The sequence below is a fragment of the Heterocephalus glaber genome, unplaced genomic scaffold, assembly GCF_053883595.1.
Source record: "Heterocephalus glaber isolate CG9 unplaced genomic scaffold, H.glaber_assembly_v1.0 deba00001610, whole genome shotgun sequence".
Taxonomy (NCBI): Eukaryota; Metazoa; Chordata; class Mammalia; order Rodentia; family Bathyergidae; genus Heterocephalus; species Heterocephalus glaber.
Genome location: NW_028258381.1, coordinates 38,096,230 through 38,123,342, shown reverse-complemented (window position 1 = coordinate 38,123,342; position 27,113 = coordinate 38,096,230). Strand labels below are relative to the sequence as shown.

The 27,113-nt window shown below is 46.8% G+C and overlaps 1 protein-coding gene across 2 annotated transcripts in view; it reads right to left on the bottom strand.

Moving 5' to 3' along the window:
• The window catches only part of Daglb (diacylglycerol lipase beta), a 29,199-nt gene extending 4,196 nt beyond the window's left edge, over positions 1-25,003 (bottom strand). The window contains exons 1-11 of one of the 2 annotated variants that reach the window (XM_004840440.3): positions 24,765-25,001; positions 22,688-22,839; positions 15,667-15,838; positions 14,432-14,690; positions 12,376-12,498; positions 11,156-11,283; positions 7,844-7,970; positions 5,564-5,647; positions 3,797-3,874; positions 251-331; positions 35-162 (exon numbers count right to left, since the gene is read on the bottom strand). In XM_004840440.3, coding sequence (XP_004840497.2) covers positions 35-162; positions 251-331; positions 3,797-3,874; positions 5,564-5,647; positions 7,844-7,970; positions 11,156-11,283; positions 12,376-12,498; positions 14,432-14,690; positions 15,667-15,838; positions 22,688-22,839; positions 24,765-24,859 — 1,427 coding nt within the window. In that variant the 5' untranslated portion in view covers positions 24,860-25,001. Of the gene's footprint in view, positions 1-34; positions 163-250; positions 332-3,796; positions 3,875-5,563; positions 5,648-7,843; positions 7,971-11,155; positions 11,284-12,375; positions 12,499-14,431; positions 14,691-15,666; positions 15,839-22,687; positions 22,840-24,764 lie in introns of both variants that reach the window. The other variant, XM_013070629.3, reaches the window with a different exon arrangement.
• Between the last annotated feature and the right edge of the window lie 2,110 nt (positions 25,004-27,113).

Genomic DNA, 27,113 nt, shown 5'->3' with positions numbered 1-27,113 from the left:
GTCCCCGGTTCCATGCAGGAATGACAGGCTTTACCTTAAGAGCCCCCGGGGCGGGGAGAAGGTGTAGGCTCGGACCTGTGGGTAGGAGCTCCGCAGCATGATGGCCAGCAGGGCGGCAACCCCCGCTCCCAGGCTGTGCCCCACCACAACCAGCCGGTACTCCTGGGGGACAGAGAGCAGAGTGAGCTCCAAGCTAAAAATAACGATGGCCAGTAACAGGACAAGGAAATAAAATGAAAGGCAATCTCACGGGAGCGATGCTGAACGCTTGGCTCAGAATCCCATCATCGACCAGTTGTCGGTAAACGTATCTTGAGGCCTGAGAAATCCCCTAAAAGACAGGTAGGCAGGCATGAGGCTCAGCACAGCTCAGCAGATAAGAACAGGCACACACATGCTTCTGTGGGACTCCAACCCACTCCTAGACAGGGCACCACCTGGGTCAGTGGCCCTGCTGCACAGCTGCTTTCTTGTTCCTGGCCCCGACACTGGCACAAGGCAGGTGTTCACGACATTCATGAATGAGTGGGTGACAACAGGGACATCCCCACCCCCATCGGCAGGTCCCTTTCTGCATCTTTCCTCACGGTACATGCACAGATGGGTGACTGCAAAAACTCAGAGCATACAAGACCAACCTTTCTAAACAATGTGAGAGCGTGCAGTCCTAAATCAAAGACACTGACCAGGCGTCAACTATGGACCCCAAAAAGCAAAATGAGTCTATCAGAAGTGAATTTTACTGAGTACAATACTCGGTACCAGAAAAAAAAAAAAGTGAATTTTAGGGAGGCCAGGTTTTAGTCTGATTTCAAAAAATAAAATTTAAAACTTCTACATAAATGAATACAGCTGTCCTCAGTCATGGGCTCCTTGAAAAGCAAGCAGTTCCAACAGAGGCAAGTCAACCCTGTTGATTGAAGCTCCTCCTGGAACAACTCCTCATGACAGCTCGGCAGCCACTTCCCAGGCCTGATCCCATCCCCTTCGGGCTTATATTCAGAGAGAAGAGGTAGAGGAGATTCGGTATAACACAAGAGACTGTTCTTAATTATCTCTCAAACAGTGCAGCTGGGCACAATGGTGCATGCCGATAATCCCAGCTACTCAAGAAACTGAGGCAGGAAGATCCCAATTTCAAGGCCAGCCAGGGCAACTAGGGATGGGGATGTAGCTTAGTGGTAGAGTGTCCCTAGGTTCAATCCCCAGTACTACAAAAACAAGCAAAATCTAAGATTCATTATTTTGATTATCCTGCACCAGAATACTGAACCTGGCACCATGAGACAGAATACCAAAGGAAGGGCTGTCATTCTGTGCCCGTCTGCACAGCACTTCCTGACAAACACCTAACTTCCTTTCACTGTCCTGCAACTGCAACAGTCACATTTCTTAGGCACCTGTTACGTGGCCAGTGATGCACACTCAGAGTCAGGCAGAACCTGCCCCTGCTGCTGAGAGCCACCCCAGCACTTGCACTCACTGGGGAATGCTGAGGGGGCTCCTGGCTACTCAGACAGCATTGGAGCCAAGAGCTGAGAATAAGCTTTGAGCAGCTGCCTTCCCAGCCCGAGGGACGAGCAGTCAAACTGGGAGCACAGGCACTGGGCTCAAGGGAGGCCACAGCTCCTGGCCACAGAAAGCCCTTTCCTATCAGAACTGGTTAGAAGGTCGCTCTCTCTGTCTCTGTCCCTGTCTCTCTCACACACACAGACACACACAGACAAACAGATAGACACACACACACAGTTGAACTGGGGTCGTCTGTGAACTGAACAAAAAGGCAGCTAAAGGTTAAAGAAAAAGAAATCCTTAGCTCAGTGGTGCCGTGCCTGCCTTGCCAGTGCAAGGTCCTGAGTTCGATCCCTGGTACCAAGAGGAAAAAAAAAAAATCCTGCTGGGGGAGTAGCTTAAGCAGAGCGGTTGGCTAGCACACTCAAGGCCCAGGTCTGGTCCCAACATGGGGCAGGGGATCATTCCTAGCACTGTCAAGCTTCTAACTGGTGACAGCAGAAGCCCTCACTCCATTTCAGTTACCCCGAGAGTCTCTTACTGTAACACTTTTTAAAAAATGAAAATAAACATGTTGGGCCAGTGCAATGGCACATTCCTATTATCACAACTACTCTGGAAGAACCCAAGTTTGAGCCCAGCCTGATCAACTTAATGACTCTGTCTCAAAATAAAAAATAAAAAGGGCTAAGGTGTAGCTCAGAGGCAAAGAGCCTACCTCCCTAGCATGCTCCAGGGCCTGGGTTCAACCCCCAGCACCACAAAAATAAAAAATAAAAGACTATTACAGAAGTAGCACTTCTTTTGGTCATGAAAACACAGGAGGCAAGCTGGGCATGGTGCCACATAACTGTAATCCCAGCACTGGGGAGGCAGAGGCAAGAGGATTGCCGTGAGTTTGAGGCTAGCCTGGGTATATAGTGAGTTCAAGGCCAGCCTGAACCATACAGTGAGACCCTGTCTCAACAAAACAAAACAAAACAAAAACACATAAGGCATACAACAGCCAAGGCAAGCCACTGCCCTCCACTCCAAGTGCCCAAGGCCTCCTCCCTGGGGCAGCCTCTGGAACCTCCAGGAGGCAATCACTCCAGACTCCCTCACTGTTCAAAAACTGCTCGGCAACATCCTGGTCCCCAGGAAAGTGTAGGTCAAAGCCACAGAGAATGAGGCACCCCAGCAATGGCAAGAATGGAAATCACCAAGTGTTGAGAAGGATGTGGGCAAACTGGAACTCTCAGGCGCTGCTGGCAGGTATGTGGAAGTGGGGCAATGGCGTGGCCACAATGGAAATCAGTCCGGTGGTTCCTCAAGCTAAACACAGAATTGCCGTGTGAGTCAGCAGCTCTACTCCGAGGTCCACAACCCAAAGAAGCAAAAGGCGGAACTGGAATGGACATCTGCACACCCATGCTCACAGCGGCCTAGAGCACCAGAGGTGGACACAACCCCAGTGCCAAGCGGGGGATGAGCGGCAGGGGCAGTGAAGCCACCCAGTGCCATACTGGTCACCCTCCAGCAGGAAGGAAACTGATTCAACACACTGGACCCTGAAAACACCACACCAGTCACAGACAGACTGCTTCCGTGACGTCCCTGGAAAAGCCAAATCCTGGGGTTGGAGAGGGGGAGGTATTTATTAGGGACAGAGCTCATGCTGGCAGTGATAAAAATCCTGGATGCAGAGGGAGGTGATGGGCACACAGTGTTTAACAGCCCTGAACTGGACACTGTTTACAGTCAAATGACATTGTTTATCACCATCTTAATAAACCTTTAAAACACTCCAGCTGTGCCAGGGCAGGAGGAGTTCACAGGCTCCACCCTACACCCCAGTAGGAGTGGAGCTGCTGCTACATTGAGCTGTATTACACTAAAGCTTTTCTTTTCGGCTACTGGGCAGTGAACCCTGGACCTTCGCACTGAGCCACATCCCCAGCCCTTTACACTTTTTGAGACAGGGTCTCATGAAGTCACTAAATTACCCAGACTGGGCCCAAACTTTTGGTCTTCCTGTCAGCCTCACAGAGTGCTGGGATTACATGTGTGTGTCACAATCCCTGGCTTGTAGTGAAGTTAATTTTATTTAACAAAGAGGGAAGAAAAGCCACAGCCTGGCTCCAACGCCCAAGCTTAAGTTACTCAGTCACCAGGTGGCCTCAGATGGGTGACTCTCAAACCCACACCTCAAGACTGCTGTGAGAAGCCACATGGCAAGGACAACCACCATCCTCACAGCTGGGCAGCTCGGGCACAGCGACAGCAGCCCCACCGCCCAGAGTACCTTATGTGCCAAACAGTCCTGCAGGTCGGTGTCCAGGTGGAGGCTCTCGCTCTCGGCAGACAGGTCAGTGAGGATGTCCTACAAAGGGACCAAGGGACAAGTGGCATGAGTCAGGGCAGAAGCACTGCTCCCAGGCCTGCTTTGTGGGCAGCAGTGACACCTGATGACCCTGTGATGCCTGACAAGAAATGAGGCCAGGCAGGGAGCTCTGAGGGCTATGAAGAAGGTGTTATGAGCTTGGGGCTGGGCAACCATGTGGCAGGGGCCACTGCAACACAGCTCTACCTGCCCACTGTGGAGGACCCACATGGGGCATCCTCAGAGCCCACGGCCCTAGGCAGAGGGGACCTGTGGGACAAGGCCAGCAGGGTGGCGGCCTTCTGAGAGAGGTGCTGTGCACGGCCTGCAGAAAAGGCTGACTGAGGAGGCAGCAAGCTAAGCACCAGGGCAGCCCTGGGTCTCAGGAGGCCCCAGGCTGGGGGTGGGTTCCAAACCCATACTATTTAGAAACCCCCAGGGGATGGGCGTGGAGGGCACTGTGTGCAGAGTGGGGCCTGGAAAGGCAAAAGGTCATGTGATAGGGCCCACTAGGCTGCAGTGAGAAACATAGATTTCAGCTGGATGTGGTGGTGCAAGCCTGTGATCCCAGCTACTCTGGTGGCTGAGGCAGGAGGATTCCAAGTTTGAGCCCAGCCTGGGCAACTTAGCCAGCCTCAAAATAAAAAATGGAAAAAGGGCTGGGGATGTAGCTTAGTGCAAAGACTCTTGGTTCAAATGCCAGTACTACCAAAAAAGAAAAATGAAAAGTACTGGAGAGTCTGAGAAGGAAGAGCTGACCCCTAAGACAGTCAAGGCACAGCCAGGAGGATGAGAGCCTGGCACAGGAAGAGGCCTGGACAGCAGTTAGGCCATGGCGCTGGGCACTGAGCAGGTGGCCAGAGAGCGTAGGTCCCTGACCTGGTGTGATCACACCTGACAGGGTGTGATCGAACACAGAAAGCAAGGACAGTGTCACTGTCCCTTGAGCAGGCACCTGGGGAAGGCTGGTGGAATGAACAGGAACAGGAGGCCACAGGGAGGAACAGACCTGGGAGGGAGGCCTGGAAGGCTGTGGAAGATGCAGCTACAGGATCTTGAGGTGGAGGCCACCCCAGAACTGGTCTGAAGCAGAAGGCCTAGGCCACAAAAGCCTGGGCCCAATGACATGTTCTGGGTCAGCAGAGAAGTGTGAGGAAGTGAGCAAGCAGCCAGGAAGGACCCACTACACAGAGGCAAAGGAGGCACAGCATCATCTGGGGTCTCCGGGAGGCTGAGAAGTCAGGGATGGGGAAGGTAAAGGGGGTGTTCACCAGCTGCAGAGAAACAAAGGGGTCCACTGCTCCTTGCAGACCAGCAGAAGGGTGGGGTGGCCAGGACCCAGGACAGGAACTCAGCCAACAGCCATGACTTTCCATAGCCAGGCTGAATGTGCTGCTCCACCCGGCTCTGGGGAGGGTCACCTGACCCGGGGAGTCGGCAGGAAGGGACCCTGGGATCTGGCCAAGAGGTAGGACCTGCTGGCCTCTGAGCCCCTGACACTGGTCAGTGAACAGGGAACAAGTTTCCCCGATTTTGCAGAGGGCACATTTCCAAACCTTGGGCTCACTTCTGCCTCCCTACTCTGTGTTTCCCTCCATGTTCCAAGCTGCAGGCTGTGAACATCTTCCCTTCTCCAAGCCGAGGCCCACTCATCCCTGTTCCCTGCTCCCTCCCCAGCTCCCAAGTTACCTGCAGAGACATTGTCCCTCTCACGGCAACCACCACAGATTCCTTCCTGTGATCCAGAGCCACTAAGAAGGGCAGCTCGTATACCTGAAGGAGAGGAAGCATGAGGCCTGAGTACAGGAGACGCCACTTAGGGTCACCGGCGAGAGAGCAGATGGTCACTCCCAAGAAACTCTGATTCCCACGACCTGGAGATGGGGCTATCCACTGCTTGACCTTCCACTCATCTTCACCAGCCAGGGGACAACTGTGACACCATACACAAAAATCTTCCATATAACGTGCTACTGTGAGCTGGGCATGGTGGCACACACCTGTAATCCCAGAGCTCTGGGAGGCCGAGACAGGAGGATCAGAGACAGGAGGATCACAAGTTTGAACCCAGCCTGGGCAACTTAGGGAGAACTTGTCTCAAAATAAAAACTGAAAAAGGGCTGGGAATGTAGCTTAGTGAGAAGGCCCAGGGTCAATCCCCAGCACCACAGAGAAGAAAACCACCCAAACAAAAAGCCATGCTACTGAACACAAACAACTCTGTCATCCCTCCCAGCCTCTCTGGCCTCCCCAAGTCAGATCTCACATCCCGCTGCACAACATATAATCTCACTCACTACCTCTACAGCTAGGCCTGAGCACCCGCGCCTGCTCAGTGGACACACGCAGTTCTGCTGACAACCTGCGGTCCCTCTGGGACGCCAGCATAACAGGCGCTGTTTGCCAGACTCAGGGACCACACTACTGTCATCTACTGGGGTTGGGGCAGGCCTAGCTCAGCAGCCTCCCGCAGCAGTCAACACAAGACCAGCATCCTCTGCTTTAAGGGACTCTGAGCAGGAGCAAAAGGCTTTGGGTCTCGTAAGCATGCACTCTGATTTCGAAGCAAGCAAAGCTAAAGCCACAATTTCGGGCTCCAGCTTTAAGAACCAGGGTCCTGAGAGACACAGAAAGGGTTGAGGTCTGGCAGAAACTCAGCTCAACACCTTCCTGCTGTGTGCTCCCATGCAAGTGGTTCCAGTTCTCTCAGTCTCTTTCTCATTTTTTTTTTTGGTAGTTCTAGGAATTAAACCTAGCTATAGGCTATATAAACTCAGCTCTACACCCAGCCCTTCTTTTATTTTGAGACAAAGTCTCATCAAGTCATTAGGTTGCCCAGATGAACTCAAACTTACAGTCCTTCTGCCTCAGGTTCCCAGAGGGCTGAGATTATAAACAACCAACGCCAGGGTTCACTTTTTTTTTGTAGTACTGGAGCCTGAATCCAGGGATTTGTCCTGAGCTACATCCCCATCCTTTTTTTTTTTTTTTGGTACCGGGGATCGAACTCGGGTCCTTGCACTTGCACAGCAGGCGGCGAAACCACTGAGCTAAATCCCCATCCCTTTTTGAGACAGGGTCTCCCTAAGTGACTCTAAGTTGCCTAGGCTGGGCTTGAACTTGTGATCCTCCTGTCTCAGGCTCCCAGAGTGATGGGATTACAGATATGTGCCACCATGCCCAGCTACAGTGGGGGGCTTTTAAAGCAGGGTCCCACTTTCCAAGACTGACAGAACTGATCCAGAGGTGGTCTTCAGGTTATCTTATGAGCTCCCCAGGAGATCCCATCAGGCAGCAGAAGCTGAGAATCACTTCTCCAAACCACTGGCTCTTGGGTCCTGGGGCCAAGAACAGCCTTAGAGGGCTACTGCCTAACACTGGGCATAGGCGTGGAAGCTGAGGCAAAGCTGGCTTTTGCAGCCTCATCATATTTCCAGAGGACTGCAGTACTTCCAGAACATGAGACCCATTCAAAACCTCACTGCTAACAGAGCCCAAGACCCAAAACAGAAGCCTGCATGGGGATGATTCTGACACAGTTCATTATACCTTGGCAAAGATTGGATTGTGTAAGAAACAGCGTGGTGTCCCCAAGAAAACCTTGTTGCTCCATCTTATGTGAAACCCAAGTTGTTTTTCTTCTTTTTTTTTTGGTTATGTAAGATTGTGAGACAGAGTCTTGCTACACAGTCCAAGCAAGCCTTGAAATCACAATCCTGCCTCGGGGTCCTGAATGCTGAGAGAGATTACAGGTGCATGCCCCCATGCATGGCTCAAAACCTGGATTTTTAACTGGATCCATGGGTGTGGACTTCAAGGGAGTCTGTAAATTCCCGGAAACTGTGCTAAAGATTTGGGGTTAAATATGTGTATCTCTGAATTATATGAAGAATAATTTAGAACTCCCCTCAGAACTGCAAAGGACCCCAGGACCCAAGATTATTTAAGAGCTGCTGTCTGATACTATACCTTGTCGTGAAAGCTTATGTGAATGAAGTCCCTGTACTGCAGGCCTGTCGTATGCAGGATGGAGCCGAAATGGCAGTTGAGCTGATTACCTCCCACCAACTCATATTCTGTGGTCCTGCTTCTACAACTGCAGAAGAGGGAAGGTGTCAGCGCACAGCCCTCACCAGGAACATCAATCCACACCTCCGTGTTTTCCCGGCAAGCAATGGCAAGTACCAGGAAGGGGAAGACAAAAACTTCTCTGTGTATATACCTCTTACCAGGGCTTTGCCTTCCAGCATTGCGCCAGTGCTTTACATATTAAAAAATAAATTAAATCAACAAGGGTGGAGAGAAACTGAAACTACATGCTTACTGAAGGGGGTCAACCAGTGTTCTGAAGAAACAACAATAAAAGGACTAATCTAAGTAACTTGCAAATATAGTACTCTAAATCTAAAAACAAAAAACTCTGAACACTACAAACTATACTCTGGACATTTCTTTTTGGCAGCAGTGCCGAGTCTGACCATGCTCAAGCTACTTTGGGAGTACAGGGGCCCAAGCGTGAGCAACTTGGTACTGATGTTTCGGATGCCAGGGTTCTCTCTAAGGGTGAAAATGGACATAAACAGGATATGGAAGAAGGAAAACTTGTGGCTTTGAAGAAGAATCAAAAGGCATCAATATAAACCCTATTTTTTTTTGGTAGTGCTGGGGACCTAACCCACAGTCTTGGATATGCTAGGCAAGTGTTCTACTGCCAAGCTACATCTCTAGCCCTTTCACTCATGATTTTTACTGTATTTATTTATTTAGAGACAAGGTCTCATTATTCAGTTCAGGCTGGTTTTGAATTCACCATGTAGCCCAGGCTAGCCTCAAACTAGCAGTGATCTTTCTGCCTCAGCCTCCTGAGTGCTGAGATTACAGGCCTGTGCCACCACCATCTTCTCACTGTCATTTTTTTCGAGATGGGGGTCTCACTACATTGCCCAGGTTGGGCTCAACCTCACTCTTCTCCCACCCTGAGTTTCCCCGTAGCAAGTTGTACAGGAGTGCACCATTGTGCCCAACCAAACTTACAATTTTTAAAATAAATATATATTGGGCTGAATCACACGGAATTGCTATTTTCCCCCCAACCCTGTCCTCTGAAAAGGCCAATAACACCCTGGGAATAATACCCACACCTGGACCCTAGTTCTTGCTTTCTAATTACCAATGGCCACACCAAAAGGAGCGGAAGCCCTGCAAATTAAGTCTAGGAAAGGACAAGACGAGGCTGTAGAATCTAAGGTCAGGCTAGGTGTGGTGATCTACACCTGTAATCCCTGTACTTTGAGAGGCTGAGGCAGGAGAATTGCTGCAAGTTTCAGGCCAGCCTAGGCTACACAGTGAGTTCAAGGCCAACCTGAACCACATAGCCAGACAGTGTCTCACCTCCACCCCCTCTAAAAAAACTCTTAACTCAGAAACTCAGGAAATGGGCTGGGCATGGTAGTGACTTCTGTAATCCCAGGACTCAGGAGGCGGAGGCAGGAGGATGGCAGTGAGTTCAAGGCAGCCCCAACTATGTAGCAAGACCCTGTCTCCAAAAACAAAAGGGAAAAAAAAAAAAACCTCAGGACATGCTCAGAAAGTAATAATACATAGCAAAAGGTCCCCAGGAGCCAGCTGCAATGCCTCATCTGAGACACTCTGAACACCAAATACTACACTCATTATAAAATGAACAGTAATATAACCCCAGGAGGAGGCAGGAGGATCAGCACCAGCTGGAGTATAGCTTGGGGTATGTAGTGAGCAGCCCCCACTAAACAAAACAACAACAAAAGAACAGTAATACATTATAACCCATTGAATAAGGTCAGAACCTATATATCCATATTGATAATTAGCAGGGCTGGGGATGTAGCTCAGAGGCACAGTGCCTGCCTGGCAAGCAAGAGGCCCTGAATTCAAATCCCAGCAGCAAAAATAAATAAATAGTAGGGAAGGGAAACTCTGCTTTAAGGCAGAATGACAACTAATACAGAAGAAATAGTGAATTTAGAAAAATCATAATTTTGTAACCATCCTAATAACTGATTCACATGACAATCCATGCACACCAAAAGGACTGGGCGAGTTTGGAGAGGACCAAATGTTTAGGTGGTCTTGGAGGACCTCATTATAAGGAGAAGGAAGGGACTACCTCTGTGCAGAACCTGCTACTGTCACCTCAGCCAAGCGATCATGTTAACAGTGCCAAGAGTGGAACAACCTAGCATTCTCTCACGCTCCTGATGGGACGGACATACCAGGAAGGACACAGCTCCTCACAGAGCACCTCCTGCCAAAAACCCAACACCTGGATCCAGCCACAAGGAAACCTCCAGGTGATGAAAATGGAAGACCTGTCTACAAAATACCTGCGCTGACCTCCTCAAAATGTTAACACTGTGAAAGACAGAGGGGTTGCTAAAGGACTCCAAATTGAAGGATATTAAGGAGCTAGGGCAACCAAATGCAAAGTGTAGCCCTGGGTCAAGGAAAAATTGCTAAAAAGGACTTTACTGGGGCATTGGAAGAATCAGAATATAAGTTACAAATTAGTTAAAGATGCCAGGCCCAGTGGTGCACACCTGTAATCCCAGCAATTTGGGAGGCTGAGGAAGAAGGATCACAAATCCAAGTCTTGCCTGGGCAACTTAGTGAGGCCCTGTGTCAAAAAATGAAAGGGGGGCCAGGGATTTACCTCAGTGGTTTCGGCACCTGCCACGTAAGCGCAAGGTTCCAAGTTTGATCCCCGGTACCAAAACAAAAAAAAGGGGCTGGGGATGTAGCTCAGTGGTAGGGTGCCCCTGGGTTCATGCTCTACACCACCAAAAATAGAAGCAAATTAAAGATTAATGATAAAGTTCCTGAGTTTGACATTTTTACTGGAGTTACGTAAAAGAACATCATGCTTCAGAAATTTAGGCTAAAGTAATTAGAAACAAAGAAGCAAGGAGTCTACAACTAAACTCAAATCCTTCAGGGGGAAAATCTGTCTAGAGTATATGATACTGCACACATGACAAAATGAGTCAGACTCTAGATAAAGGAATCTAGATTAAGAGGACTCCAGATAAAAGATATGGGTTAGACATCTCTGTTCTGTTCCTGCAAGCTTCTGAAATATTTTAAAATAGAATTTTTAAAAAGAGAAATGTAGAGGATCGGTGATTTAGCTCAGTGGCACTGTGCCTGCCTTGCAAGCGCAAGGTCCTGTGTTCGATCCTCAGTACCAAAAAAAAAAAAAAAGAGAGAGACATGTGGGCATGGAAGCCTCACATGGTGCACACCTACCAGTCACCACCAATCTTGCACAGCCCGGTAAATGGGTTTCTATAAATATAGAGAGGCCACCCATAGGCAGCTGCTGCAAACTGCATATAATGACGGCAATTTTCTAATTCTGCATCCAATTCAGCTTCCTGGAAGAGAAAAAAAAAGTTTTTTATTTAAGGGAACTCATTATGGGGAGGATGAACATGCTAAGATCTTAAACCTGAACTCCAACTCCTGATTCTCTCTCTTTTCTCACTGACCAGAATTCTTAGAAAACTGGCCCTTAAACACAAACTCAAGTGGACTCCAGGAATGCAGTGAGAAGGAAATTAATAGCAACAAGACCCTAGTGATTCTTTTTCTTTGCTTCTGCAGCACTGAGGATTGAACCCAGAGCCTCTGCACAGAGCTACATCTCCAGCCCTTTTGTATTTTTCATTTTGAGACAGGGTCTCACTAAATTGCCCAGGATAGGCTCCAACTTATAATCCTCCTGCCTCAGCCCCTCAGAGTGCTGGAATCATAGGCATCTGCCACCACTCCCTGCTTCTGTAATGATTCCTGACTCCTGCTAACATGTGTCTGAAACAGAAGCATTAGCACATTTCCACACTGTAACACAGATGCCGCCAAGAACTCAGTGCTTTTGCAAGAGATAAAAAAACTATGTATCCTGTGTGGAATTTTCTCTTTCAAAAACATAAAAATTGCCAGGTGGTGCATGCCTGTAATCCAAGCACTTGGGAGGCTGAGGCAGCAGGATCACAAGTTCAAGGCCAACCTGGACTACATGGCAAGTTCAAGGTCAGCCTGAACTGCATAGTGAGACCCTGTCTCAAAAAACCAAAACCAAAACAAAACAAAACACAAAAATCTACAGGAGGAAACTTATCATCCAGTGAAGCTTCCCGCTTCCCAGATGGAGAGAAGAGAAAAAAGAAACACACTCAGGGGGCTTGAGGTCCCAACTTAGAAGGAATTTTCCTGGTGTGTAGAACCCAGCAGGAAATTTCCCAAAGGAGAAAGGTCTGAAAATATGATGCACTTGCTGGGAATGGGCTTCTGCTACCAGGGCCCCAAGCATTGAGGATCTGCCTTGCCAGACAGGTGTGTCACAGAGGACAAACCGATTCCAGCCCAACTGTGACCCAAATTGCTCTTGGTGAGTGGTCTAGTTTTGAAGATCTACACCAGTGTAAGCATCAAGACTATACCATCCAAGAGAAATCTGGGATTACCTGGGGGTGCCCTGGGGAGTGGCTGATCACCTCCTGTGGCTCCTGGCTGCTGCTGATGTTGTCCTGCTGCTGATGGAGAAGGGCCAGGCCTACTGCAATGTCACTGGGCACCAGATCTGTGTCCTGTGTGGGGAAGTGTGATGGCCTGGCATGAAACTTAGCAGGAGCTGCCCTGAATGCTTCACGATTCAGTTTCACAGTTTACAGGCGCAATGCAGTTACACTGGGAACATTTACATGTACAAAGGCAGTTTTAAAGGCATTCTTTACAGGTCTCCTCCTATATTTGAGCTTAGTATTTTCTCAGGTCTTATCCTCAGTCAAATCTACTTAGATGGGTCCCTATTTCAAAATTCCACTTCGAGTTAACTATTTCTAATATACTTCAAATCTTTTGTAAATGTGGAAAACAAATGACTAAATCATCCATATTTTTAGTAATGTACAATTTCAGCTCAAGTTTATACTCTTGATTCTCAAAATGCTGTAACGGTTTTATTAAAACAGACTACACCCGGGATGTATGAGGCTGAATATGTTCCTGGGTACAGCACATGCTCCAAACCTCAAGATGGCAAAGCAGCATTTAGTGTTCTGGAGCTGACCTTACCCTTTTCCTTCAGAAATAGGGAACAGACAGAAGTACCAAAAGGCGGGCCCAGGGGTTTAGCTCAGTGGTTCCGCTGCATGACTCACAAGGCATGACTCACAAGTGCAAAGTCCTGAGTTTGATCCCTGGTACTTCGGCTCACCAGAAAAGACTATGTACCAACCACTGGACCTATGACTAGATTAAGAAATCCTCTCAGCTGGGCGTGGTGGCACACGCCTGTAATCCCAGCAGTTGGGAGGCTGAGGCAGGACACCAATAGTCTCATGCCAGCCTGGGCTACATAGTGAGTTCAAGGACAGCCTGTTAAAACCCTGTCTCAAAAAAAAAAAAAAAAAAAAAGAAATGAGAAATGAATTCGGAGAATAGCCAGCTTCTTGTTTTCCTCAGCCCAGGCTGAAGCAGTCTTTTCCAGTTTAGGGGACACATTTCTCTAATCCCTATGTGGAAGCTGGTTCTGTAGCCTGGTGTCAAGCTGTAGGGCTGGCCCAGAACACTACAGAGTCAGACACCACAGAGAAGCAAGAAACTGACAGGAAGGGTTGCAGACTGTCAGAACCAGTCCCCCTTACCTGGCCTCAATATGGAAAATGACACCAGTTTATCAGTTTATCATGAAAAGACAAAAATCACACAGTGAACATGAAAGAAAACGAATATTCCCAAATCGCTTGGGAAACTGCTTTAGAATGATAACACATTTTTACACTCCAATAAGTAGGATTTCCTTCCCTCAAACTGAGGACTGAACCCTTCGCATGCACTTACTTCCTTTTTAAAACTTTTAAATTTTGAGACAGGGACTGACTCACACAAGCTGGGGTCAAACTGTGATCTTCCTGCGGCAGCCTCCCAGAGTTGCTGGGAGTGCATCACCACTCCTGGCTGAAAAAGCTATCATTTCTACCACATAAGTGCTAAGAAACCACTATCTGAGACTACTCTGGATGTACAACACTGCTCACATGTATCTGCTGCATCAACTTGACAGAGAATATAAAGTCTGTGTGTGTGTGTGCGTGTGCGCGCACGTGCGTGTGTGCAGCTGTGTGTGGTAGTCCCCAACTGTAGAGGTTCCACTAGTTCCTTTAAAAAGGGAGTGGGCCAGGGATGTAGCTCAGTGGCACAGTGCCTGCCTGGCAAGCGAAAGGTCCTTAGTTCGATCCCCAGTACCAAAAAAAAAGGATGTGTAATGAACAGGTGTCAATGAAGATGCACCTAAGAGTCAAGACAGGGTCTGAAAAAGAATTGCCCTTGAAGTTAACTGCCCCAAGGCGCTCATCCCAGACACAGTCCGTCCCCAACCCCACACCCAGAGGTTCCAGATTCTCAAAAGCCACTCATGTGAAAAGGGAGATTAGCTCAAAGCGCAGCCAGAGTGCTCAATTTCACATAAGAGGGATTCATGGAAACAGAAAGAGACCAAATCAGATCCCTTCAGCTTACTGAAAAGTAGGTTGAGAAAAGCTCTGCCGTACTCGAAAAAGCAATTCGAGTGTGATCATCTTTCCCCACGCAACAGCACAACAACTTGATTCTCGTTTCCCACACGCTTGTAGCTGCTGTCTTGAGGCCATTAAGTAACTGGCTTGATTCGTGACTATCCAGGTGATCAGGACCAGCAGAGGTATAGGGAGCCATTTCCCCGCCCAGTGGGTCAAAGACAATGATAATGGTGAAAACAGTGGCAGCGATGATGATCCAACTGCAAGAGAGAGGGGAAAGAGCTTGGTGACTAGGGGCCTCCATCCAGAGCCTGACACACCTGCTTCATGTTCAGTTCTGTGTCTCTACTGAAGTGCTTGGGACCCAGGAAGAAAGATCTCCCAGAGTCTGGCTGAGGTGACCAAACTGTTCCTTCTAGAAAGTTCTTCATAGTCAACCCAGGCCCTATAAAAAATAAGGGCCACAAAGGAAACATGGAGCTGTGTGGTGGCCTGACTTAGGCCCTTCCTCCTCAGTTCAGTGCCTCAGGGTTCTTCTGGTAAAACTAAAAGAATGCCCAGATTGTGGGATACTCTGATAGGCCTTTTATTCATATCTCTTAAGTATTCCCAGATTTGCCCACATGTACAAGTCCTGTGGGAAGACACTTCCATGAGGCAGTTCTGCTGCTCTCTTACCAGGTGGCTCAGGAAAGCTGGCAATAGCATGAGCCTGTTTCCTTATTCATAACTCTAAGAGAGGCAACTAGATTATCTCTAAGATTTTTATTCCAGAAGATGCAAAAACCTTATTATAAGGCTTATCAGAGCACTATTGCCTGTCATGATACTTGACACTACATTTCTTTTTTTGGGGGTTCCAAGGATTGAAGTCGGGACCTTGCGCTTGCGAGGCAGGTGGCAGCACCACTGAGCTAAATCCTGGGCTCTTTGACACTCCATTTCTTTTCATCTTATCTTTAGCTTTTGACCTTGCTTTAGTCTTTGGTTTTTTTCCTTCTTATAAGAAAGGGAATTCAAGAAACTGAGAACCCAGGAAGAAAGAAAAAACATCAACAAATGGATAATGGATATCAGGCCTAAACAAATGTGTGTAAATTGTCATAAGTGATTCAGTAAGGTCTCATTCTAGCTAATAAGAAAGCTCTCTGGTCACACTCCTCAGAGATATGCATTCACCTACATTTCAAATACAACTGTAATGAGAAGACACTAAAAGAGAAGATAAGACCTCACCTGACAATGACAGTTGCAATGATGCCATTCACAACTGTTCTGTCACATGTGACACCATCTGCTACCCAGGCGGCCCCCAGGGATGCCCAGACCATCTCTGGCAGAAAGAGTGCTAGGCGGAGGTAAAGCAGCTTAGACATAGACTTCCGAGGTCCAGGGTTACAAATGGTTCCTGAAACACAGAAATAATCAGTGGCTTACTCCCCTCCTCAGAGATGAAGAGGCCCCTTTCCCACAAAACACACGTGCTAGCGCATGCTCTGTATGATCCACCCACCCTCTGACTCCGCTGGCTTGCACTTGGTGGCCAGCGCCCGAGTGTGAGAGCCAGTGACAAAGTGAAGGATGGGAAGGAAATAGGACAGAAGCCTCAGATGCACTTCTGAGACTTGCTAAGGATGAACACCACTCCTGGGTTCTGGCTAGACGACCACAAAATCACTGTCCAGGCTGGCTCACTTCTGAGAGCAAAGAAGGCATATTAATAAGTACCTGAAGGGCCGGGGATTTAGCTCAGTGTTTTCGCTGCCTGCTGCGCAAGCACAAGGACCCGAGTTCGATCCCCAGCACCAAAAAAACCCCAAACAAGTAAGTACCTGAACACTGAATGCTGGGTTAGTCACCATTCCATTTTATAAACGAACTGAATGGGGGGGCGGGGGCAGAGGCTGGGTGTTGGTGAACAGATAAACAACGCCTGTAATCCCAGCACACTGGGTGGTCAAGCAAGAGAATCACACAAGTTCAAGCCCAACCTGAACAACTAGTGACTTAGCAAGACCCTGTCTCAAAAATAAAAAAGGGCTGGGGGGGATGTAGCTCAGTGTGAAGGTTCTGGGCTTAAACACAAGTACTGAGCACACACAAGCCCACACAAGAGGAACTGGGCTCAGAGAGCGCAATAGGTACTTTTTAAAATATAACCCAAGTCTGCATGACTCAAGCTCTTTGTCCAGTGGTTCACACTTTGGGGAAGTGAATTTATTTATTTATTTATTTATTTATTTATTTATTTATTTATTTTGGTGCTGGAGATTGAACCTAGTACCTAAGCACATATTCTACCACTGAGCTATACCCCCAAGCCTGGAAATGAACAATTCTGATGGCGAGACCACCTGAAGAAGACTAATACACAAGACTTTTTTTTTTTTAATTTAGAATACTGTAGTATATAGTAATTCAAGACATCCTAAACAAATTAAAGTTTAACATATGTGATAGGCATATAAGCATTTCAAAAGCATAATGAAATCCAATTATGTACTGCATAATGTAGTCAACAGTAGACTCTAACATTACGCAGACGTTTGCTAAATAAAAGCTCCCTGTAGGACCATTACATATAAACAAGGGTAAGGGAAGTGCAGATTAATTCTGTGGAATCTTTTTGAAACCGAGAGTCTAAAACTCAATACATTTTTCAGACAGGCACCAAATTACCCTAAAAAATTTTTACAATGGTTGTTTTGACATTTCTTTCATCAGACACTCCACTTAAGTCAACAATACCTGTGATATGCCAGGAAAAGAAATCCCCCAAACCAAAACACAATTATAGATTTGGTACACTTAAATATATCACTCTCACTGGAAGTGGTTATCAGTTACAAAGTCTTTGCAACCAGCCCAAAGCATTTAAGAAGTTTTTATAAATTTTTTGTGATATTCATTATGTTTAATTCTTACACCAAACTTTTCTGGTGAAGACAGCATCGTATTTTATGCAATGGAAACCTCAGAATAATCACCAGAAAGCTTTTAAGACTCATGGGAGGATAAAGTAGGATGGTCCACAGATATGAAGATGAAATCCAGAACATTGGAATTATAAATGTTTAGAGCAGTCCAGACTAGAAGACAAGTCCAGACTACCATCAGGAGAATGAAATGTAATACGGTAAAAGATGTACCCTTAAAGTTTTGTCTCAACCCTGTTTGAACAGTGAAGTTTGATCTTCACTTCAGCCCGGCCAGCAGAAATTGTGCGATTTTCTGTTGTATTTATTGTACAGACTATGTACATTCTAGAATGTTCCTTTAGTGCTACACTGTTGTATTTTTTTGTCCCAGCAATTTGAGGATGTACATACAAATTCCACAAAGTCATCAACGAGAACAGGCCATGCTCCTTCTTCACCATAATTAGATACGTCATTTGCAATTGCTGTACTGAATTCTAAAAGACTCCAAGTATCTTTTGGTACCGATCATTTATGATGTTCTGACAAAAATTTATTCCACTGGTCTAAGAATTTAAATCTTCCATTAAGCACTAAGCTCCAGTGGGCAATGGCCATTTCTAGATCCTAATTCTGTCATGCTGTGCAGGAATTCCTACTTGGAGAACTCAGCGTTGCTGCTCTCTTCCATGCAACAATCAAATACTAATGCTGGCTGGATCAACTGCCAGGTCATCACAGAATTGCTAGACACCACATATTCCAATTTTATTTTCATCCTGCAGATCTCTCCACTTCTTCCCCAGCTCCACAGCAAACGGATGACAGCTGTGGCAGTAGTGGCTCCTCTCACAGACTCGCTGGGCTCCCGCTCATGTACAGTGCCCCATGACATTTTTACTGCATTTGTAAAACAAGTCCAAGTATCAGTAGAAGCCTAGGTGCTTTAATTCTTGGTGTAAAACACTTTATTTCCCTTTCGGAAAAAGCTAAGATAAACACTAATCTAAGCAACATAAAAAATGCTTCATGATTAAAACAATTACCCAGCTGGGCTCTCACTCTCGACCCTCCTGCATCAGCCTTCCAGAGTACTGAGATTACAGGAGTATGCCATTATCCCCCGTTCCAAAATAATTTTTTTTTTGGTACTGGGGATCAAACTCAGGACCTTGCACTTACAAGGCAGGCAAAGTGACACTGAGCTAAATCTCTGGCCCTAAAATATTTTTTAATAAGGCATCTTATGCTAATTATTTTTTAAATTGGCAATTTTGTTGTTGTGGGTTTTTTTGAGACAAGGTCTTGCTGTAGTTCAGGCTGGTCATGAACTCATTATGTAGCCCAGACCGGCCGAAAACTTGTGGCCATCCTTCTGGCTCAGCCTCTCAAGTGCTGGGATTATAGGTATGTGTCACCATGCCTGGCTTTAAATTGGCAATTGACCTACCATATTTCTATAGAATACTTTTCTCAGTTCAGCTAGATACCTCTAACCACAAGTAAATAAAATCCAACACCAACTGGCTGAAAAGCAGGACGGACCTGTACTGACTCAGGGATGGGTGAATAGAGGCTTCTCACAGTGTCACCTCCTTTGTGCCTGCTCATCTTGGGCTTTGAGTGGAGATACAGCATCATCCAGGAGGAAAGTGACATGTGGCTTCTGAAACTTTCTCAGAGCTGCAAGGAAGTACTTTCCCAGCACCTTCCAGCAAAACCCTCCTGGCCCAAATCAGGTCCCACATCCACACCTGAACCAGTGATCTGAGGATCATTCCAGAGCTTCTAGTCAGCTCCTCTGACACATACTTGGTATGTATGGGATGGGGTTCTGTTTGGAGAAAGTTGTGGGACAGGCAGCCCATGACCTGTAGATGACTCCTAGCTCTGAGCATGGGCATGTGCTGGGGCAGGGACGGTGGGAGTATCTGGGATGAATATGAGCATCCCTCACAGGAATGTGAACGTGCCCTGACACCACCAAAAACATACGAAGAAAAGCAACCATTTCAGGGGGGAAAAGTTCACACTTATTGTTACAAATCTGAATTTAATAGTTACAAACTCAGTGGTCCCAACAGAATGCGACATAAAAAAAAGGCAAATAAATTAAGATAATGCTAACACCTGGCTTTTTTCTTTTTCTGTCTTTTTGGGGGGTTGAGACAAAGTTTCGCTATGTAGCTTAGGCTGGTCTTGAACTCACTATATAGCCCAGGCTGGCTTCAAACTTGTGGTGATCCTGCTTCAGCCTCCCAAGTGCTGGGATTACACACATGCATAGCCACACCCAGCCCTCCTAGGTTCCTGAGGGTGGGAATTCACTACACTGTCCTTTCCAGCCTCCAATACACGCACATGAGGTTAACAACCCATCTTATGGAGCCAATGGTCCAGCACACCTTCCAAAGCAAATAATGAAGTATTCTCTTTGAATTATTTTTCCCCAGTGAAGTGGGTGGCTCTGTTGACTCCAATGCTGAGATGCTCCAGAGTGGCTCCAAACCCGGAGTTCTGCCCATCCACATGAGCATGGAGAAGCGATGTCTGTGATCTCCTGGTCCTTTAGTAGTCCAACTATGACCCTGGTTGCTCTGGTACTGAACCAAATGCTGCAAACAGTGCTCCAAGTGCCTGTTGTTCCAGCTCAGCTCTGGCTGGGATTCGCTCAGCTTGTGAGGATTCTCTGGAGCCTGGGAGTCACTAGATTCTGTGGTTTCGGCACCTAGGTGGCCTGCCTCCTGGGCTCCTGTGGTCCTGGAGCCGAACAGCAACATTTGGCAGAGACGGAGCTCCTGGTTTCGTGGCTGACAGGCAGGTCATTTTTTCTGATGACAGAGAAGAGGCCACACTCCTGGACTTCATCACAGGTTTTGTACCAATAGAGCAGCCGGGTTAGTGGGCTGGGGCTCAGATCTGCTGTTCCAAATGCAATTCATGTACTTAACACTAAACGTGAAGCACTGAACCTCTGGGAGGGGCAGGGTAGAAACACTGAGGGACCCAGGGGTCATAGAGACCAGGGAAAAATCAGCGAGGGTGATAGAGTCTTCAATTCCACTGGGCATGAGGACTGCCAAGTTCACACCCACTCCTCCCCCACCCCCACTCAGCAGAGGCAGCTCACTTGCTCTCATTCCCTGGGTGTAGTCTGTCTTTAACCATTTCTTTTTTGGGGGGGCGGGTACTGGGAATCAAACTCAGGGCCTTGAACTTGCCAGGCAGGCACTATGCCACTCAGCTACATTCCTGGCCCAAAGCATTTCTTAATTACAGTCACCAGAGTGCTCAGCTAGCTCACTCTATAAACCAGAGCAATAAGGTTTCTAGTATCTCCAGAGAAATGATTCCAGAAAACCATACCATGTAGGGAAAAAATTATCATTAAGACTAGGTATAGGCTGGGGATTTAGCTCAGTGGTTCCGCCGCCTGCCTCGGAAGCCCAAGGACCTGAGTAGGAGCTGGACATGGAGACACACATCTGTAATCCCAGCACTCTGGAGGCTGAGGCAGCAGGACAACAAGTTTGAGCCTAGCCTATGCAATTCACCAATCCCTGTCTCAAAATAAAAAAGGGCTGAGGAGGTAGTACAGTGTGAATGCTCTGGGTTCAAGCCCCAGTACCACAAAAAGAAAAAAAAAAGGAAAAGAAAGAAAGAAAAAGAAGAATAGGGTAGGCCTGGTGGTGTAGCTCAGTGGTAGGGAGCTATCTAGCACATACAAAGCCCTGGGTTCAAGTGCCTACACTGCATTAAAAAAAAGAAAAAAAAAGGACAGGTGTAACTCTTACAAACCACTGATAAAAGGATAATGTAGTTTAAAATTTCAGAGAAGCTGATATTTTTCTTCAAAAATGACATTAAAAAGCCATGAAAAGATAGTCGACTCACTAGTTATCAAGGAAATGCAGATGAAAACCAAAAGATACCATATCATACTCACTAGGAACACTATAATCAAAAACTCAGATAATACTGTGTTGGTGAGAACAGTGGGAGATTAGAACCCTTATAATCTCTTACTGCTGGTAAGAAAGTAAATCGAAGGGCTGGTGGTTTGGCTCAGTGGTTCTGCCGCCTGCCTTGTAAGCGCAGGGTCCTGAGTTCAATCCCCAGTATCAAAAAAAAAAAAGAGATAGAAAGTAAATCGATACAACTTCTTGGAAAAGTCTGACAGTTCCTCAAAAGGAACATATGGCCTAGCAATTCCATTCCCAGGTAAACACACAAGAGAAATGAAGATCTAGGTCTACACAAAACCAAATGCAAATATTCATAGCAGCAGATCTGTAACAGCCAAAAAGTAGAAACAACCCAAATGTTCACCAAATGATATATGAATATGTAAAATATATCCAACCACTGCAATCCTGTTTAGCCATAAGAAACCAATAAAGTACTGACACCTATGTAACATACATGAACCTTGAAAATATTACACTAAGCTTAAGTAAGAAGCCAGACCAATATGCCACAGAACAGGTAATACCACTTATATCATGTTCAGAATAAACAAATCTATAGAAACAGAAAGCAGACTAGTGGATGTCTAGAACTGTGTAAACCAGGGCAAAATGAGGAATGCCACATAATGGGAGCAGATAGGATTTCTTTTGGGGTCAGCTTTCCACTGATGGAACAAAGCACTTGACACCTGCAACTTGAAGGAGAGGTTTACATCAGCTCACGATTTTAGAGGTTTCAATCCAGGGTTAGTTGGCTCCAACGCAGAAACCTTATAGTGGAAGGGAATGACAGAGGAAAGCTGTTCAGCTCAAGGCAGGTAAGAAGCAGAGAGAGATCAAGAGAACAAGATGGAGAAGGGAACAGCTCTATTTCCTTTTTTTTGAGACAGGGTCTGGCTATGTAGTTCAGACTGGCCTTGAACTCACTATGTAGTCAAGGCTAGCCTGGAACTTGTAGTCATTCTCCTGCCTCAGCCTCCTGGGTGCTGGGATTACAGGCATGCGCCACCATGCCTGACTAGCTGTACTTTCTAATAGCCCATTCAGCTCAGAAACAATAGATTAATCCATTAGTGAGGTTAGTGTCTTCACAATCCACTCATCATTCTTGGCCCTACTGCTGAACTCTACTACATTGGGAATTAAGCCATCAATACAGGAATCTTTAGGAGACATGTCATATTTAAGCCAGAACAGTGATGAAAATGTTCTAAAGCTGATTGCGGTAACAGGTGCACAACTCTGGATATACTAAAAACCACTGAATAGTGCACTTTAAATGGGTGCATTGTATGGTATGTAAATTATATCTCAATAAGGCTCTGAAAAAAATTTTTTAAAGATGTCAAATAAAGAAAGGTTAGTGTTTACCTTTCATGCTGACACACACGATGGCTAACACAGTACATATAACAACTGCCAGGAGTACAATGAGAACAATCAAGTAACTGCTGAGCAGGACTCCACCAGCACAGTCCAACTTCCCTCTGTGCATGACATACAAAGTCAGAATGCCAATCCACCTGTGGAGAGACAGGGAGGGTCAGAAATGGAATCCAGGGGCTGGGGTACAGCACAGTGGTAGAGCACTTGCCTAGCATGCATGAAGCCCTGGGTTCAACCCCCAGCATCGTTAAAAAAAAAAAAAAAAAATCCAAGGTGCTGCTTTGTAAAACATGATATAAAGACATAAAGAGAGTTAATATCTTCCAAAATGAGGTAAATATATATATATTCTGGAAAAAAACATGGTTCTTCCTTAATGTTACTAGGGATTGAACCTAGGGCCTTGGCACTAAGCTAAGCACTCAGCCCTTTTTTAAATTTTTTATTTTGAGATGCTGTCATGCTAGATTGCTCAGGCTGGGCTTGAACCTGCAACTCTCCGACCTCAGCCTCCCAGAGTGTTGGGATTACAAGTATGCATCACCATGCCTGGCATGAATGTAATTTTTATATTCTTATATTTGATATAAATGTTTTTATAACTCTTTCAATAAAAGATATACTAAGTCAAGTAAAGAGTATGGTTTTCTTTTTTTAAATGTTTTATACTTTCCATGCTTCTATCATTCTTTTTCTATGCTGGCTATAATCCACCTAAAACTGCAAACAAGCAAATATAATGTGAGTTGCTGGAAAATAGCCCAGTACAACTCAGAAACATGCAACTAACTAGAAAATTTTTACATCTGTAGATTAAAAGAAACTAATAAGCTCACACTGTAATCTGCTGTCTGTAATTAAAAACCAAGAGGGAGGGAAGTGATACACAGATGTTCCATGGTGAGCAGATAAAGTTGAAAGAAGTCCTGTGGCGTTCAAACTACATTTTGCAATTCAGCGCAGACCAATGAAGCACAGTGTCCAACACAAAGCAAAAATGACTGATTCTTCCTTATTTCAGCAGAGGACAGAGTGCTGGATATGGAAAGGTCACCTTATTAAGGATTCAAGCCCGGAAGCTTAAGCAGAGGCACTGGGTCCTGGGGAGTTTAGCTCAGTGGTGGAGCACTTGTGTGCGGCTCTAGGGCTCAAGTCCTAACACCACCGGAAAGGAAAAAATTTTTTGTGAATATTTTTGTCGATTTTGTGATATCAGGACTCTAAGTCTAGAAATAACAGGGAAATGATCTCTAAAATCGTGGCCCTAAAGACAAAGAAAACTCCTAGGAAGCAGCTCAAAACTTTACATTCCTTTCCTAGCAAGAATCTACTTTTGCATAACAAGGATATTATCCCTTGCTCCAGCCCCCAGGGAACTGGCTTCAAACACGATTGTTAGTAAGGGTACTGCTTTCCAACTTTTTTTTTTTGGTACTGGGGATGGAACTTGGGTCCTTGCGCTTGCGCAGCAGGCGGCGAAACCACTGAGCTAAATCCCTGGCCCTAATTCCACATTTTGAAAGACAACAGCGCAGGTATTGAACCCAGCGACTTTGCACTAAGCTACACACCCAGCTATTTATTTCTGAAAGAGGGTCTAGCGCTAAATTACCCAGCAGGGTTGGAACTTCCAATCTTCCTGCCTCAGCCTCCCACAGTACTAAGGATTATAGGCATTTCCCAACTTTTGCTGAGGCAAGTGCTTTGCTCTTCCACGCTGAACACGGCCGGAGGAAGGCGAGCTCGAGGCGACCGCTTTTGGTCTGCAATGAGGTCCTTGCCTCTCGGTGCCAGGCACTGCGGACGTCACAGCCACCGAGTGACCCCAGGCATTCCCTCCCCTCTTCAGGCCTCAGTTTGCCATTTGTAAAATGAAGACAGGAACAGCACCCAACCTCCTGGGTCGGGGGTGAGCACTAAACACGGAAATGTATAGCGAGTGCCAGGACTGCGGCGGCGCTCGGAGGTTGGCAACTTTTGTCAGCGCCTCAGGGGGCAGCAACAGCACCCCACCCCACCTCACCCCCGCCTCGCCTCGGCGCCGTCCAGACCCTCCCCTTACCAAAGCACTCTCAGGAACAGTTCGAAGAACCCCGGGAAGACTAAGTCGTCACTGGCAATGGCCCAGCGCCGGCCGAAGAGCACCATCCCCGGCATCGCGCAAGGCCCGCTGCGGGGCTTCAGGCAGCCCGTTCGCCACTTGCTACCCACACCCTGAAGCCCCCGGACTCCGCCCGTAAACGAACCCGCGACCCCGCGCAGGCGCGCCTGACGGCGGAGCCGCGCGCACGCGCATTCTAAAACCGCGGCCTGCCTAATTGACGCCCTGGTCGCCGCCACCAGCGCCCTGTGCGCCTGCGTAAACAGTCTGATTCCCCGGAAACCGCTGGCTGGCTTTATTTCCTGTTTGTGGCTCTGTAAACTCGGCCCTAGTAATATTTCTATTTTATGGATATTTTATAGAATAATTCATTCTAAAAGCCCAGAAGGAGTGCTATCCCAGAGAACCCCAGCTACTAATGGTGGGTCTGGAACTTATGCCTGGGTTACTGGGACTTCCAAGCATGGGATAATATTCCCACGTTCCCTCCCGCCATCTGTGGTCTCGGCTGTAGGATTCTCGCGTTGGGATCCTCCTCAAGTTAAGGGTCTGAAACTGCACCCCACCCTTGACCGGATAGGGTCCGACCACTTCTCTGCACACCTTAACCGCCCTGATCTGACCCGCTCTCACTTCCTGCCTGAACTGTTCTCCTCCCTGCCTAGGACCTTGCAGGGCTGATCTTCCAGCCCCTCTCAGAAGCCTTTCTCTGACAGTCACACGTTAGAAGCTCGTATTTGCGTGTTTATCTGTCCCGCCGGGTTAGTCACTACTCTCCCTCCACTCCAGTGCCTCCTGTCCCCTTCATCAAGCTCATTCCCACCCCAGGACTTTTACACTGTCTCCTCTTCCAAGGACATTACCCCTTCAGGTATTTCTGTCTCTGCATTCAGGCCTTGGTTCATATCCCTGCCTCAGTCTTTTCCCCACCGCCTTACAGAAAACGCACAGCCAGGTCCGGTCCCTTACATGGCTTTAGTTTTCTGTATTGCACTTAATCACTATATGTGTTGTTGTTGTTGTTATTATTATTATTATTGGTACCGGGGATCAAACTCAGGACCTTGCATTTGTGAGGCAGGCGTCGGCGCCACTGGGGCAAATCCTCCGCCCAGATATATGTGTTAGATGAGCTGTCCACTTGTTTGCTGCAGTGCATGTAATACCGCATATTATAGGCACTTGCTCAACACTTGATGAATGAATAACTATTAAACAAATATCAAAAGTAGGTGGTGGGACTGAGAGGCGAAGGGTTGGATAGAAGTTATGCAGTGTAATGGCAGGAGTTGGGATGGAGAAAAGAGGTTAAGTCCCAGGGAAGCTCACGAAATGAATGTAAAGATTGCAAGGTCTGTTGTGTATTCTTAGGCGAGGGTATCTCATTAGGTGTTGCAAATTCTGGAAATGGAGGACACCTCCCAGGTGTGGGGTGTCTTGGGTGTTTTTCTGCATACACAGAAGTGCATTCTTCCAAACTTCACTTGCACCCAAGTTCAGCCGGTCTTTGGCAAGCAGCCCTTCACTTCCTTTTCAAAATCAGAGCCCTTCTACCAATAAACTCCTCCAAATGTCCTGTCATCATTGAGCTACCATGTAGCATTCTGGCCAGTCCTGATCCTCCAACATGTTCTGATTGTCTGTGAATTAGACCGAGTATTAATTGGACTTCTGGCCAGGCATGGTCCATTATGGGTATACACCTATAATTACAGCTACTTGGGAGGCTGAGGCAGGAGGACCTAAAGTTCGAGGCCAGTCTGAGCAACTTGAGACCTTGTCTATAAATAAAAAGGCCTGGGGATGTAGCTTAGCACTCCCTGGGTTCAATCACCAGTACAGCGTGCACACGTATTTATACACACAACTGGGCTTCTGCCAAGTTTGCCAAGCTTGGGCTGGATGCTGAGAAGCCAGATAATCATCTGATGGACTAACCTTAACACATCTGGCTGTGGGTGAGACTTAAGCTGGTTCTTGAAATACCAATAAGATTTTGAAAGTCAGTGTGATTCTGGAAAGGTACTTTGTACTAAGCCTATTTCCTCATCTATCAAGCGGATATTAAATTAAGGGACTTAAAGGTAGAGTCAGGCACGGTGGTACACACCTGTAATCCCAGTACTTGGGAGGCTGAGACAAGAAGATCCCTGCACACCACCCTGTCTCAAAAAACCCAAAATAATAATAATAATAAAATTAAAAAGTATTTTGTGTAGTTCTAATCACTACCACTATATTCTGCCATTTCCACATAACATTATCCCATTGATTGCATTAGGCTTATTTTAAAACAGTGTATTTTCCATC